The following is a 13,967-nucleotide window of genomic DNA, read 5'->3' as shown; positions in this document are numbered from 1 at the left end:
AACGCCACGAACAGATCATTCTAATAAATGTTGACTGCATGAGAGCGCCGTGCCGCCAAGAGAATGAAAGTAATATAGAATTGTCGCCTAATCTCGAATAAGATGTTTCTTTTGCTCCACTATGTACGTTCAACTGAACGACATGAGGAGCTAAAAAACTCACTTCCTCGAAAAGTAACTCTTATGTTTGACCTCTTCGAACCAGTATTCGTATTTTTGAATAACTTCCACAATGGAAACATGAAAGTTAGGCTTATCGGCTGCATTCAAACAGTTTTATTCTGTGCTGACTGCACTTTTCACGTCTTAAAGTACTTTTTGTACACGAGCAGATTCTCGCTTTCTATTTCTGAATAGAAAGAACGCCAATAATGTCCAGTCATAAGTTATAGGACCTATGCCTTTCGCAATATGTGCATGGGACATTTGGGTGAATGTAGAGTTGATGACAGACTTGAGCTCAAGTGTATAAAAAACAATACGTTACAATGGTTTTGTGCATAACGTGACAATAATATAATAAAAACAGTATTAACTTGTGTTGTGGAAACATATTTTTGAAGGTGGAAGAGCGTATAACACCAGAAAGCATACGAAAGCAAAACACAGGCACCCAAACTTCCGGATAAGCCCACCATAGCATCAGTCATTATTATCGGCACATGGCTTCATTGCATATAAAGGAACGAGCGAATCAGCCTCGGGGATAATGGTGGTGGTGCAGCTAGCATTCGTCAGCGCAGCTATTTTTTCATCAACCTTTATTATGACATTCTTAATCTTCATCGTATATCTGGCAAGTTTGTAGACGTTTCTTGCTTATTTATATATATAGGTTCAACTACCAGCCCCACCACAACTACTACAGGTAAGCGCCTTTCCCGAACTGATGGGCAGCATGAACAATGCCACGAACAGATCAGCCTATCAAATGTTGACTGCATGACAGCACCATGCCGCCACGACAATGAAAGTAATGTAGAATTGTCGCCTAATCTCGAACAATAAAATGCTTGCTTTGCTCCACTCTGTACATTCACGTGAACAACATAATACGATAAAAACTCGCTTCCTCGAAAATTAACTTTTCTGTTTGGCCTTCTTAAGCCAGCTTTCGTATTTCTGTATAACCGCCACAATGTAAGCATAAAAGTTAGGCTCATCGGCTGCATTCATACAGTTTTATTCTCTGCTAACAGCACTTTTCATGTTTTCAAGAACTTTTTGTACACAATAGATTCTTGCTTTCTATTTCTGCATAGAAAGAATGCCGATAATGTCCAGTTAAAAGTTATTGGAACTATGCCTTTCACTATATGTGCATGTGGCATGTAAGTAAATGTAGAATTCATGAGAGAGTCGAGTTCAGCTGTGTAAAAAATAATACGTTACAATGGTTTCGCGTGTAACGTGACGATATAAAAAAAGCTCTACTACTTTATTTTGTGAAAACATATTTTTTAAATGGGGAAGAGGGTATAAAGCGAGAAAGCACACGAAAGCAAAACACAGGTACCGAAACTCCGGGCGAGCCAGCCAAAGCGTGAGTCGTTTTTATCGGCACATTACTTCATCGCATGTAATGGAACGAGTGCATCAGCCTCGGGAATAATAGTGGTGGTTCAGCTAGCCTTTGTCTTGTCAGCAATTTTTTTCGTCAAGCTTTATTCTGACATTCTTAATACTACTGGTGTATCTCGCTTATCATTATAGCTTCAACTACCAGACCGACCCCAACTACTACAGGTAACGCTTCTCCTAAACTTATGGGCAGCATGAACAACGCCACGAACAGATCATTCTAATAAATGTTGACTGCATGAGAGCACCACGGCGCCATAATAATGAAAGTAATATATAATTGTCGCCTAATCTGGAACAATAAGATGTTTGCTTTGCTCCACTCTGTGCTTTGAATTGAACAACATATTGTACTAAAAAAACTCGCTTCCTCGAAAAGTCACTTTGATGTTCGACCTCTTTGAACCAGATTTCGTATTTCTGAATAACTGCCACAATAAAAGCATGAAAGTTAGACTTATCTGCTGCATTCGTGCAGTTCTTTTCTGTTCTGCTGCACTTTTGACGTTTGAAAGTACTTTTTGTACATAACAAATTTTTGCTTTTTATTTCTGCATAGGAACAATGCCAAGAACGTCCACTCGTAAGTCAAAGGAACTAGACCTTTCGCAATATGTGCATGCGACATTTGGGTGAATGTAGAAATGATGACAGGGTCGAGTTCAGCGGTGCAAAAACAATAGGTTAGAATGGTTTCGTCTATAACGTGACAGTAGTACAAAAACAGTATTACATTGTTTTGTGGAAAGATATTTTTAAAGCAGAAAGAGGGTATAAAGCCAGAAAGCATACGAAAGCAAAACACAGATACCAAAATTTCGGAGCGAGCCCGCCAGAGCGTTAGTCATTTTTATCGGCACGTTAATTCATCGCATTTAATGGAACGAGCAAATCAGGCTATACCACCTGCACCACCACCAATAATGGCGGTGGTGCAGCTGGTTTTCGTATTGTCAGCTATTGTTTCGTGAACCTTTATTATGACATTCTCAATCATCCTGGTCTATCTCGCAAGTTTTTAGCTGTTTCTGGCTTATATAAATAACAAAGTAAACTTAAAAAAAAAAGTTCATAGTTATGTACAGACGTTCAGGTACATATTTTGTACGACCTTTTGCAGTAAAAGATAGCCTTATCCTATCGAGGGAATATAGCTGGAATAATCAAAGAACACTTTACCAGTATCGACCTACTCAGGAGGGGGGGGGAAGGGGGGTACCGTCTTATGTTCCTGAAATGTTGGCATGGTTGCTTTTAAGAAAGCACGGATAGTTTTGTTCGATATGTATGTTTTACTACGGCGTTGCTTTTATCCACAAAGGCGTGGGACCCCAGCAAGTAAAGTAAACGGAGAATCCGCAACCAGTTGCCTAAGGGTTTTGTTATCCGATTAAGTTCATAAAGGTAGACTTGTCGCCTTTGTATACGTGAAAACTACGTATACGAATGCTGACGCTCCAACGTGGTAATGTATCTGACACAATGGCATGAATTAAAGTTAGAGTAAATATACCTTACAAGTTTGTTGGTGCTTTTTGCATGGAACAATAATTGTTCAGTCAACGTTGAAGGGATGACTTTACCTGTTAATAAAGCTACATTTATGATTTCGTAGATGCAGCGATATTGCGGCTGCAGCTACATATTAACCAGCTTCCAAAATTTGAAAAGAAGCTGATAACCGGCAGTGAGCGATGGAGCGATAAATAATTGGCTTAAAGGCGAAAAGTATGGCGAAGATGGTAATAAATATAAGAACACGGTTGGAGCTGACAAGTCGTTTGATGCTGGGAGAAAATATTGTTGCGCAGCTAAGATAATACGTCAAGCGGATTATCAGAGGTCCGTTTTATTGTCGGAATGGGCGCGAAGGGAAAAGGAGGCAGTCGGGGGCAGCGTAGAATTACTAGGTTTCGGAGGATGGATACCTTCAAGCGATAGGTTGGGGTAGGTTGAAACAAAACACTTATAACTGAAGATGGCTATGAGATGCTTTCGTATTGCTGTGGACACAACGATGTCGGATGATGGCACTTACTAGTAGATGGTTAAACCGCAGCGTCTTGATGTACATAGTGTTCGTGTTGCTTTATTCCGTCTTTATTAGTTTTCTCTGTAGTTAACCTCTTGCACGGTTAGCGTTGTGCTATTTTGGTACTGGCTTTCCGAAATTTTTTCTACTTCAATATTGTTGTTTTATCTAATACGTATGATTTAGGGTAAGAGGCTTTTTCCGTGAGTAATGTCCCCATCTGTGAAATTTATTAAATGAGATCTACACTCCAAGGTACCGTCGCACCTCAGTGAAATAATCTACAGCCAATTAGCATATGTCGCCAGGCGTTGCCTTGCCGGCGCTCTCGCTTCAGCTTATTGACTTCCATACAATTTTGTTGTTTTTCGCTTCTAGAAAAACGTCGGCTTCACCCGCGAGACTTCGGTAAGTCTTTACAGTTCTCTCGATACCAGAATTGTCCAAGGTTAGCAAGCATTTACAAATGCGCTTTTTATTGAAGCTAGAATACACAAGTGCACGGCTGGTGCATCTTATTCAGCTAACCTTGCCATGAAATATTACGCCTCTCCCCCTTATTCATGAGAGCGGGAAAACATTTTCTCAGAATATTTGCCAGTATGAAGTGGAGCAGTTGAGAACCCTATAAAAAAAACATGCAAGTCTCATGCACTATAGGAATCGATGTCATGCGAAGCATTTCAGTGGTAGCCCGCTACGCAGTATCTTTTGCGATTACTGAAAATTGGCGAGGTGGCGGAACATGTTTCCGTAGTACGAACAGCTGTATGCCTCACGCGAGCGTGTTTGTGAAGAACACCGGGATGACTGAAATGGCGATCGTGTGACCCTGAAGGAATCATTTCTACTCCTGCCTTTCGAAGCGAGCTTACGACATACTGACTGTTGGGTATGTCATAATTGCTGCACGTGCGTAAGTGAGAGAAACACGGATTGTGACATTGTCAGCGACAACCTGGTATACAATCATAGGTACCTAAGATAATGTCATGCGGAGTGTCGCACAGTTTCTTGGTACAAATGTGAACTAAAAATACATGGTATTTTGTATTTGGATCCTGTGAGCTAACCTGATAAAAAGTTTCGTGCTGCGTAACACCAAACCGCTCACCTAGGCCACTAGTTTATACAAACATGTGCTCTCCCTGTACTTTATCCACCCTGCATCGCCCGTTCACCTTGCACCTGATTTGCGTATTGCAAAAATGTATCAGAAGGAGACCGTGATTTGAAGCAGTAGTTAAAACAAGCGGCCGCTAGCGAGAAAAATTTATTGGTATGTGGGAGGTTAGCCGAGCGAAATGTTTCGTATGCTATAACTGGTTTAGTAAATAACAATAGGTTAACGAACGACAGAAACAAAAGAGGGCGAACCCATGCTTCGCACAAAACTTCGGCAACGGACAGCAGTGAAGAACATGGAATCAACAAACTAAAAACTGGAGCTTTAAGGCATGGTCCAGCACGAAATGTTGTCCGTCTTTGTGGTGTAGCCAACGAGCTGGGATAGATAGGATTTGGATTATTTAAGTACGATAGAGCTCAAGTTAGGCGTTATGTAATCAATTTGACGGTGCCTGAAAAGTTAAGAATCGTGCGGCGAGGTATGTGTACTCTGTCACTGATGAGAGTGTTGATCCTTTGTTGTGGTTGTCGTAACTGTGTGAAGGTCCTCCCTATTGTAAAATACCCATTCTTTCTTTCGTTCGGTCTTGTATTTTTCTGGGCTCATTCCACATTGAAGCCGCATTCTTGCCTGTAAAGCTTGGGCCATCATGAGTACTTTAATTCTGCCGATGAAGTCAACCTGAGTCAACTTACGATGTGGATTCTTTATTAACTACAGTGCCGGAAAACGACAGAAAAACACACCAGGACCCATCTCACGATGACTTAGCATTTATTCAATAGCATTAGCTGCTGTGCATTAGCAATGAATCGATACAGTGGCACAACGTACTTCCATCGTCATAATCAGTTATGTATGAGGCGTGTGCGACAGCGGAACTCTTCTTTAGCGCTTCTCTAAAAACACTTGGCGCCATCTAGCGCCGCAGCCTCAAAGATTACGCGTGGCCTCCGAAATACATTGTACTTTGGTGCGTACGAACGCTGAGGAAGGCGCTAGCTTTTCTACCACTCGACCCAGTAACCTAGTTAGGCGGCAAAACGCTCGGATACTAACATAACTACATGCATAGACACGTAGATGCAAACATACATGCGTAGACAGATTCCCGGAAAGTGTGTTAAGTGCCCTAAGAATGCTAAGGAATTAAAACGAGGATGAAGTGAGTGCCCAGAGCGCTGCGTTCTTACTTCGGTGCCGCCAGTCTTACCGTTGTGATGTCCATGGTGTACCTGACAGCGCAGCTTCGTTTCATGTTCAGGATAATGCATTTCTTTTCACCACGCCAGAGCCGTCATGTGAGTGTTAGATTTCTTGGTCTATCTATGCCAATCTCACTATGACTGAGCACAACGAAATTGTCGATCTGAGCAGCGTTCTTTTGCTTGACGTAGAACATGTATCTTGAGGTTCCGCAGTAATTTATTCCATCGAATCCAGTAGCCATACACTCTTGTGCCAGCCACCGTACCCTGTGTCCATGATTGAGTGCCGCGTCATCGACGAACAAGTGGGAGTATAGGATTAAGAGCAGAGGGATACAGTCAGTACAACCATCGAATGGTCCCTGCGCCTCTCTGTAGCGCAGGGAAAAAAAGAAAATTGGACCCGCTCACTGAAGCAGGCAGACCAAAAACGGCATTTGTCACCCTTAACGGCTTTTATTAGTTAGCATAATGGCACTTGGCTTTTGTGTGATGCGGTGCCTCCCACGTTCGAAAAGGAAAAGGCTATGAACAACATCATCATCGGCTTCTCATGACAGACTTACCTCGGTTATTTTGACAACAACGCAATCCTTTGACTCTACTTTCTCTGCCATTTGCTACGAGTTGTATGCATTCTCACTTGCTTTTCGATCCTACCCTGTCGCTCAACATGAAGGGTAGCCTTGCTAGACGTCAACTATTCAGCTTCAGCACATTGTGTCAGGGAAACGTGCACTTCAAGATCCGACAAAGCTTTGACCTGCCCCTGAAGTCCCAGAAAACAAGTACATAAAGATTTGCAGCGTCATCGAGTAGAGTTCATAGTCTGGCTCCTTTATTTACTACTTCGCCATCGGTATACCTCTCGGGACGCCGTGTGGTTAGGGGCTCTGCAGAAATCGTAGATTTCCTGAAAAGAAATTCTGACAAAAGCTTATCAGCTTGCTCCTTTGACATAAAGGACTTGTACTACTCCTTGCCTCAAAAGAAACTAATTACTTGTGTAGAAGAGTGCATAGACGAGTATGGCGTGGTACCGTTCCAAAATTCAGCCGGTTTGTCCGTTCAAGACTTTTTAGACATGCTTAGTTGCTACCTTCACTCTACATATGCAGCATGGAACGACGACATATTCATTCAAAAGCAAGGGGTTTGCATCGGTTCATGTTTGGCGCCCATACTAAGTGACATCTTTCTAGCTCACCATAACAGAATCCTGTCCCGTACCTTGTCGGAGCACAGGGTGGTTAAAGTTGTCAGATACGTTGACGACTATCTCGTTCTTTTTGAACTTGACGCACGTTTTACGGTAGGCAAGCTTTACGAAGTATTTTCTGCAGACCTTAGCCCACTTACTCTCACGATTGAAGAGCCCTCTAATAACGTGCTGCGCTTCCTAGACATTCAGCTCGAGTTCATGGAACGGCACACGTGTTGGGACTATAAACCTAGAGCTAATAAGCCCCTGTTATCATATAGGTCAGCCCACTCGAAGCTCGTCAAGAGGAGCATTGCCAACTTATGCTTTGGAAATGCTCTAAAGAAGTCTTGCCACCACAAGCCTTATGGATCAATCGGGCAGGCTATCAGCAGCAGGGTTTCCGGAATCAGTGCAAGTTTCGGTCGTCGAGGGGCTGCTAAAAAGGTGCAGGTCGGATAGCACAAATCAGGACACGGCAAATCAAAGGACGGAGCGTAGAAGGAAGGTAGCGGTAGTGCCCTACCTGCATAGAACGGCACATAAACTTAAGAAAATGGCTAGCCGGGTGGACACAAAAGTGGTCTTTTCCGCACCAGAAAAGCTGGCAAAAATATGTCGATTGACAGACCCGTACCGTAAGCCAGCTGCCGGGTGCTCTACGAATCATCGGAAAGCGCCAGTGGGATGCGCAGAAAGTGTTGTATATGAGCTTCCGCTGTCCTGTGGGAAGAAATACATCGGACAGACAGGGAGATGTCTTAATGACCGATTACGGGAACATTGCCAAACTGTGAAAAATAAGCAAATCGGTCATCTGTCAACCCACTGTCAAGAATGCGGCTGTGCGCCGGTCTATGAATCCTGTCGGGTTCTTGCAAAGCACAAAGATAAAGACGTGCGAGAGATCATTGAAGCGCAGGCTATCTGGCGGAATAGAGACACGTGTGTTGGTGCCCCTTCAATCGACCTGTTAGATAAGGAGACAGCTTTTTTGGATGGATAAGATTTGGATGAGGTGGCGCCACTGTGCATGGTTTATATAGGTGTACTTCCTAAAAATCAAGTTGTTGAAGTTAGCGCATTGTGTTGTCGTCTCCCTTCCGTCCTTGTTTGCTGGCGCTAAATATGCTTTCAATTTACCAACACGCCCAACAAATGGCAATGCTTTATGGTCGTCACTACCTCCTGAACTAGTCCCTAATATGCGATGCTGCGTTCCCGGTAATGTGTCGTATTCTACCCCACGCTTTCCTCCTCTGCCGCCCCTAGTTCTGCCACACATTCGCCCAGGCGCCCCCACAGAAATTCATGCGCATGCAGAGACATCGGCCTTGGCACTGTTTCAGCTCAACGAAAAAACGGCTTGGACGAATGCATCTGTACTCCACAATATGGGACGCATTCCTTTCCACTAAATAAAATAATTACTTGGCGATCATTTGGGCCCTAAGCAAAATTTTTGTTCCTGCCTCTGTGGCCTTCCGTCCACAGTATTAGCCCACCACCGCATCTTGTCCTGGATGTAGACATTGAAGGATATATCTCTGAGGTCACCTCGCTTGCTGGCTATCACGCGTCAAAGTTTATTACATGCGAGTTGTTTATAGCTCTAGCCGTAAACCCATTCGGAAGCGTATTCTCTATCCCTCCCACTCCTGTAAGACCGGCCTAATTCTCTAGGCATATCAGTTTACGAAGGATCTCGCATCGTAACCGTAGAGCCACAATCAGCAGCAGACAGACCCACGTATAAGTTAATTCTCGATTGGAATATACTTATATTTGCGCTTGCTCTGTTCTTTGTGGCTCCCTTTTACTAACTTTTTACTTCCACGTCGCGCTAAAATGTAACATCAGCCCCCTATTCTCTATTGCTTGTCTCACCTGTTAACGCCTTCATGTGCCTATAACTGACTCGCCAAGCGTGCCACTTCGGCTTACGCGACAGGTTCCTGTATGTTCTTGACTACGTCAAAGTCGCAAGTCGTAGTTGATAGGCAGCTTTGCTCGGGAATCTCTAGAGCCTGCCGTGGTCGACCGCAATACGCCCACAAAAGTTTGATAAAAAACATGTCTACGCCTAACACAGCATTGCCACTAGCGCGCAACATGTGACGATGTGTGTGCTTTTGCCTCACTTGGCAACTCCGCAAGGATCTTCCCCGTCCATCGCGAACTTTTGCGAGGCCCAGTCCCCGTTTTGATTGTGCCAAAATATTTATATATGGGACTTTCCAGAGCACTTCAGATGGCGATCGCTGAGCAATCCTGAAAATCGACCATCTCACTCCATAATAGGAAACTTCGCCACTGCTGAGTGCCCTGCCGCCTGATGTTGCCCGGTTCCTCCTATGCGACATCTCATTCATATTACACGAAACATTATAAACGGGTTGCATACACAATGGGAGATGTCATCGTAAAAGAACAGTCGGTAAAACCTCCTTTTCCCCAACACAGCTGCATATTACCCAAAAATAGCTTTACACTTTTCATGTCTAGATATTATGCATGGTCATCGTACAACTCTCAGAACCTCTCAAAATGCTTTTCATGTGCGTAAAAGCTCTGATTCTGACGAAGACATGATGTCATAGAATGCGAGAAAGAGCCTTCTATGCCACAATATATTGTGGATCAACACTCTCGGGTGTCATGTAATAATTGCGTGGGCAGCTTGCTATGAAAATCAAACAGCAGTTCTTGTCGAATACAATTTTGTTGATTACCATGAAATTACTTTGTTACCTAATTAACTGTGTTTATTTCTATATGTTTGCTTGGCCATAATGTGTGTGAGAACTAGGTAAAAGAAGCGAAGAAATTATTTGCGTTGATAACAAAAAATTGTGGTAGATAACAACAATAACGGTGATAATAAACAGCAGTGAGTAAAATTTGTTACCGCGGTATCATGAGATAAATGTAAGAGTACGAAGGCGTTTTATCAGCGCAGAATGGTAGTGATTAATGCGTTGTTTTTGGCCGATTGGGCAACTTTTAGAATTGGCAGCATTATTAACCAAATGCCTATAATGCTTTACTTTTTTTTCAGTTTCGTATGGTCTAATAATGTGCATTCCTTTTTATAGGGCTCTATTTTGACAGCTGGGGCTGCAAGCACCAAGTTTTGTGGTGGCGAAACCAACCCGTAAGTGCAAAGAGCCGCATATGTTTGTCCCTTCAGTTTGCATAACAAAACCAGCAAACATTACATAGTGTGTTGGAAACGTACGGTATGCGTATATCTTTTCTGAGTAACATTATTGTCGTTTGTTTTTCTTACAGCTAACTGTTTCCTGCTCGGCCGAGTGTGGTAGGAAAAATGTTACCGTTCTCTCAAGGAAGCCATGCGCAGTCGTAAGAATGCTTGTTACTGTTATACGAAGTCCGTTGTAATTTACTGCACTGCAATACGTAATGCGCATGCTCTCCCGCGAACAAATGCAATTGTAGAAACCCACACCAATGTGCAAAATTAGTTTTAAATGCACGTGCCAACGTTATACATGGTGTCATCAAACCAAACGAAATACTGTATATTTTATGCCTATATTACCAAGTGAAGAAGGACAGGGCAGTTCGCGAACAAGTGTCTACCTGCCTTTTGTCTTTTTCGCATAGCATATCCTGTCTTATCTTTTTTTAACTGGGCACGCGATAGCTTGAGCCACCCCGTATCATGATTACTCTCGTTTAATAATAGCAAGTAGATTGCATAGAGCGTTAGTTGGAATCCAAATATCATATTAGGTATATCTGTGTGCAGCCCTTTTTTCCTTTAGGTAATGATTGAGAAGAGGGTCTTCGGCCACGCTTTTCGTTAAATAGACATTCAATGAAAGTGGAAATTTGATGCTGCTACTAGCATCAGGTTTTATCTACGCGTGTTGTGAATAAGACGAATTCTTCAGTTACACCTTTTTTTTTTCTGCAAGCATTTTCAGTTTTTCAATCGAAGTCAGCTCAGAACAGTTGAACCTTTTTCTGGTACGTCCACCGATATTAGGGTATGAAAAGGCTGGGCTGTTCTTCCGTCAAAATAAAAGTCGGAGAAATACTTGTTAGCTTAGCAGTCTGCATATTTTAGAGTTATGTAATCGTGAGTATGTTCTTCTTTACAAAAACGTGTATTTTGGCAGTTGCACAATGTATTATGAAAACTTATTTACTAAAGTGTGGCCCGTCGACAGATGGACATAGGTAGGAACGTTGCTTTTTTATGGCAACAATGTTACTCAAACAACTTGCAACGCTGGACTGCCGACTCAGCCATCCTTCTATGGACACACCTCATACCACTAGGAATGCTTCGAAAGCTTCCAAAATCCTCATTTCGTATTTACAGTACATGGCGCATACTTTCTTTAGACAAGGAGGCCAAATAGTCGAAACCGCAAATAAGGCCTCCTATAACTACATGACCAGAGTATATTCAACAAGGGCATGCACAACAATCTTAGGTGCAAAAAAACAAACAAACAACAAAAGCAACAAAAGATAAGCAAATGACTAAGAATCGAAGGATTCGAACATGCGCAGTTTCAGCATTTTTTCGAACTAAATTCTACTATGACATGGGTGATTTCAGTGGATACATGTTATTCCAAGTGGAGATGGCAAGGAAAGAAGCCATTGCTTGCCATAATTGTTTGTCAATTAATAATAAAATTGTTTGTCAAACAAAACGCGTCATATTATTGTTGGTAATTATATCTTCAGGAAAGACATTTAAAAATCAATATCTAATAAGGACTTTAAAAACGAAAACTAGGGTGGGAAACTTCTGTAGTCTTTCAACGGGCAGGATTTGCAGGGACTAGAACCAAAGTGCAGATGGTTGGGTAAAAGAAGAGAAAGTGATGATTCCAAGTGCCTGCTTTTGCTTAGAAATTAGTGTAGAAGGATGAGTTCTTTACGTACTACCCTATAACGTGATTCAGCAATTAGTATGGTAGTGTTTAAATGTCTAATATATTAAAAGCAATTTATCTAGAATCAAGAATGGGCATGTTCTGATAATTGTTCTTATTTCAAAACAAAATTTGTTGTCTACATAGGCAGCATAATGATTAAATCTAAATTTAGAGTCAACGCCCACACCTAGAAATGTAGCACGATCTGTTTGCAGCATGGCAACATCATTGATACATGATGATATGTCCAAAGGAAATTATTTTTTACGGGCGTGGAGTACCAGAAAATTAGTTTTGGACAGAATAATTTTATTACAATCATAGCGGCTCCAGTTCTCTAAGGATTGTAACAACCAGTCGAGATTTGCAGTTAATTCAGAAGACGTGCTACCAGAAGTCATGATGGTTGTGTCGTTGGCGTACAAGAGACATTGGTGTGCATTCAAATAGGAGTGAAGGTCATTATTATGTGACAAAAAGTAGTGGTCCAAGAATTGAACCTTGGGGCACTCCTTTGTTAATAGGTTTATGAGACGACAATGCACCTTGAATAAACACGCTCAGGTACTGGTCATATGAATATCTTCTCATCAGGATTAATGCCGGACCTGTAATTCCATAGCTTTCGAGTTTAGAAAAAAATAGTATACAGTGAATAATATTATCGTATGCTTTCGTGTAGTCGATAAAGACAGCCGCAGCTATCATAAGACTAGCAAGTTGTGCTTTAAGTTGTGATGACAGAAATATACGAGAGTACTTTCCTTTGAATGTCTAAGGCGAAAATGTAATTGTAAAAGTGAAAATATTTATAAAGTTGGCACAATAATAAACTTGGCATATGAATCGTGTGTTAACAGAATGACCCATTTTGCGAATTTATGTAGAGAAATAAAATGACAGGCTTATTTGTGAACAGCGCTGGGTCTGCGTCGCAATTCTTTCTCTCGTCCCTTTTCGTGCGCTGAAAACGTAAAAGTTACGGAATGCCAACATGCCCAAACTTACGCTCTTTCAAATAACGAGTACTTTTAGAGAAAAAGAATTTCATAGAATCAAAAAAAAGTAGCCGACGTGAGCTACTTCTAGATTAATTGAACATGCAAAGATATTTGATCCACTTTAATCATTTACTTATTGTCTCCATTCCACAGGTTACCAATCCCGGCGGGGGAACGGCAAGATTTGGGACTAGGGCGTGCCGCGTTGGCACATGTTTGAGTGGATCTTGTTCACCCACACGGCGCGAGACTATCTGCCAAGTACGACAAGCGATCTTTCATCGAAATTATCATTGATATTAAAGTGCTCATAAGTATTACACGCAATTTATTGTCCCTGTCGCATTTTTTTTTGTACTTTGGCCCTATAAAGATGAGAAAAAAGGAAAGCAAGGTATGCATAGAAAAAGAAAATGTCGAAATGTACTTGCAGAACGAGAGATAAAAAAATACCAAGAAAGGCCTTATTTCGTGCTTCTTGTTGAAAACTCTAGTTTGCCATTTTTTCGAGTTGTGGTCATGCGCTTACAATTGACTGTACCTTATTTTTGGTACCAATTGTTCAATGTATGAGCACAAAGTATGAAAGTGTACAAAGTTTTGTATTTCAACTTCCTCTAAGTCGGAATATCGTGCAACTGCTCTGCTGTATTTTCCTCCACGTCTAGGTGAAATATCTTAATGCTTAAAAATCAGCATAATAATAATAGTAACAATAATAATTATAATCATAATCAGCCTGGTTACGCCCACTGCAGGGCAAAGGTTTCTCCCATTCTTCTCCAACTACCCCGGTCATGTGATAATTCTGGCCAAGTTGTCCCTGAAAACTTCATCTCAATCGCTCACCTAACTTTCTGCCGCCCCCTGATACGCTTACCTTCCCTTGGAATTCA

General features: G+C 41.9%; 1 protein-coding gene across 1 annotated transcript; it reads left to right on the top strand.

Moving 5' to 3' along the window:
- Window positions 1-836: 836 nt before the first annotated feature.
- On the top strand, window positions 837-13,382 carry LOC129386566 (uncharacterized). The gene is made up of 7 exons (XM_072284038.1): window positions 837-868; window positions 1,714-1,746; window positions 2,141-2,164; window positions 3,992-4,021; window positions 10,247-10,305; window positions 10,443-10,514; window positions 13,225-13,382. Exons 3-7 carry the CDS (start codon window positions 2,146-2,148, stop codon window positions 13,366-13,368), a joined length of 324 nt encoding a protein of 107 aa, XP_072140139.1. The 5' UTR covers window positions 837-868; window positions 1,714-1,746; window positions 2,141-2,145; the 3' UTR covers window positions 13,369-13,382.
- Window positions 13,383-13,967: the final 585 nt, after the last annotated feature.

The sequence above is a fragment of the Dermacentor andersoni genome, chromosome 8 (genome assembly GCF_023375885.2).
Source record: "Dermacentor andersoni chromosome 8, qqDerAnde1_hic_scaffold, whole genome shotgun sequence".
Taxonomy (NCBI): Eukaryota; Metazoa; Arthropoda; class Arachnida; order Ixodida; family Ixodidae; genus Dermacentor; species Dermacentor andersoni.
This window is presented reverse-complemented; position numbering and strand designations above follow the sequence as displayed.

Bases quoted from the DNA above. Each gene is read 5' to 3' on its own strand.
- LOC129386566 (XM_072284038.1), top strand. The intron at 4,022-10,246 runs GTAAGTCTTTAC...TCCTTTTTATAG, and splicing joins GCTTCACCCGCGAGACTTCG to GGCTCTATTTTGACAGCTGG. The intron at 10,306-10,442 runs GTAAGTGCAAAG...TTTTTCTTACAG, and splicing joins TGTGGTGGCGAAACCAACCC to CTAACTGTTTCCTGCTCGGC.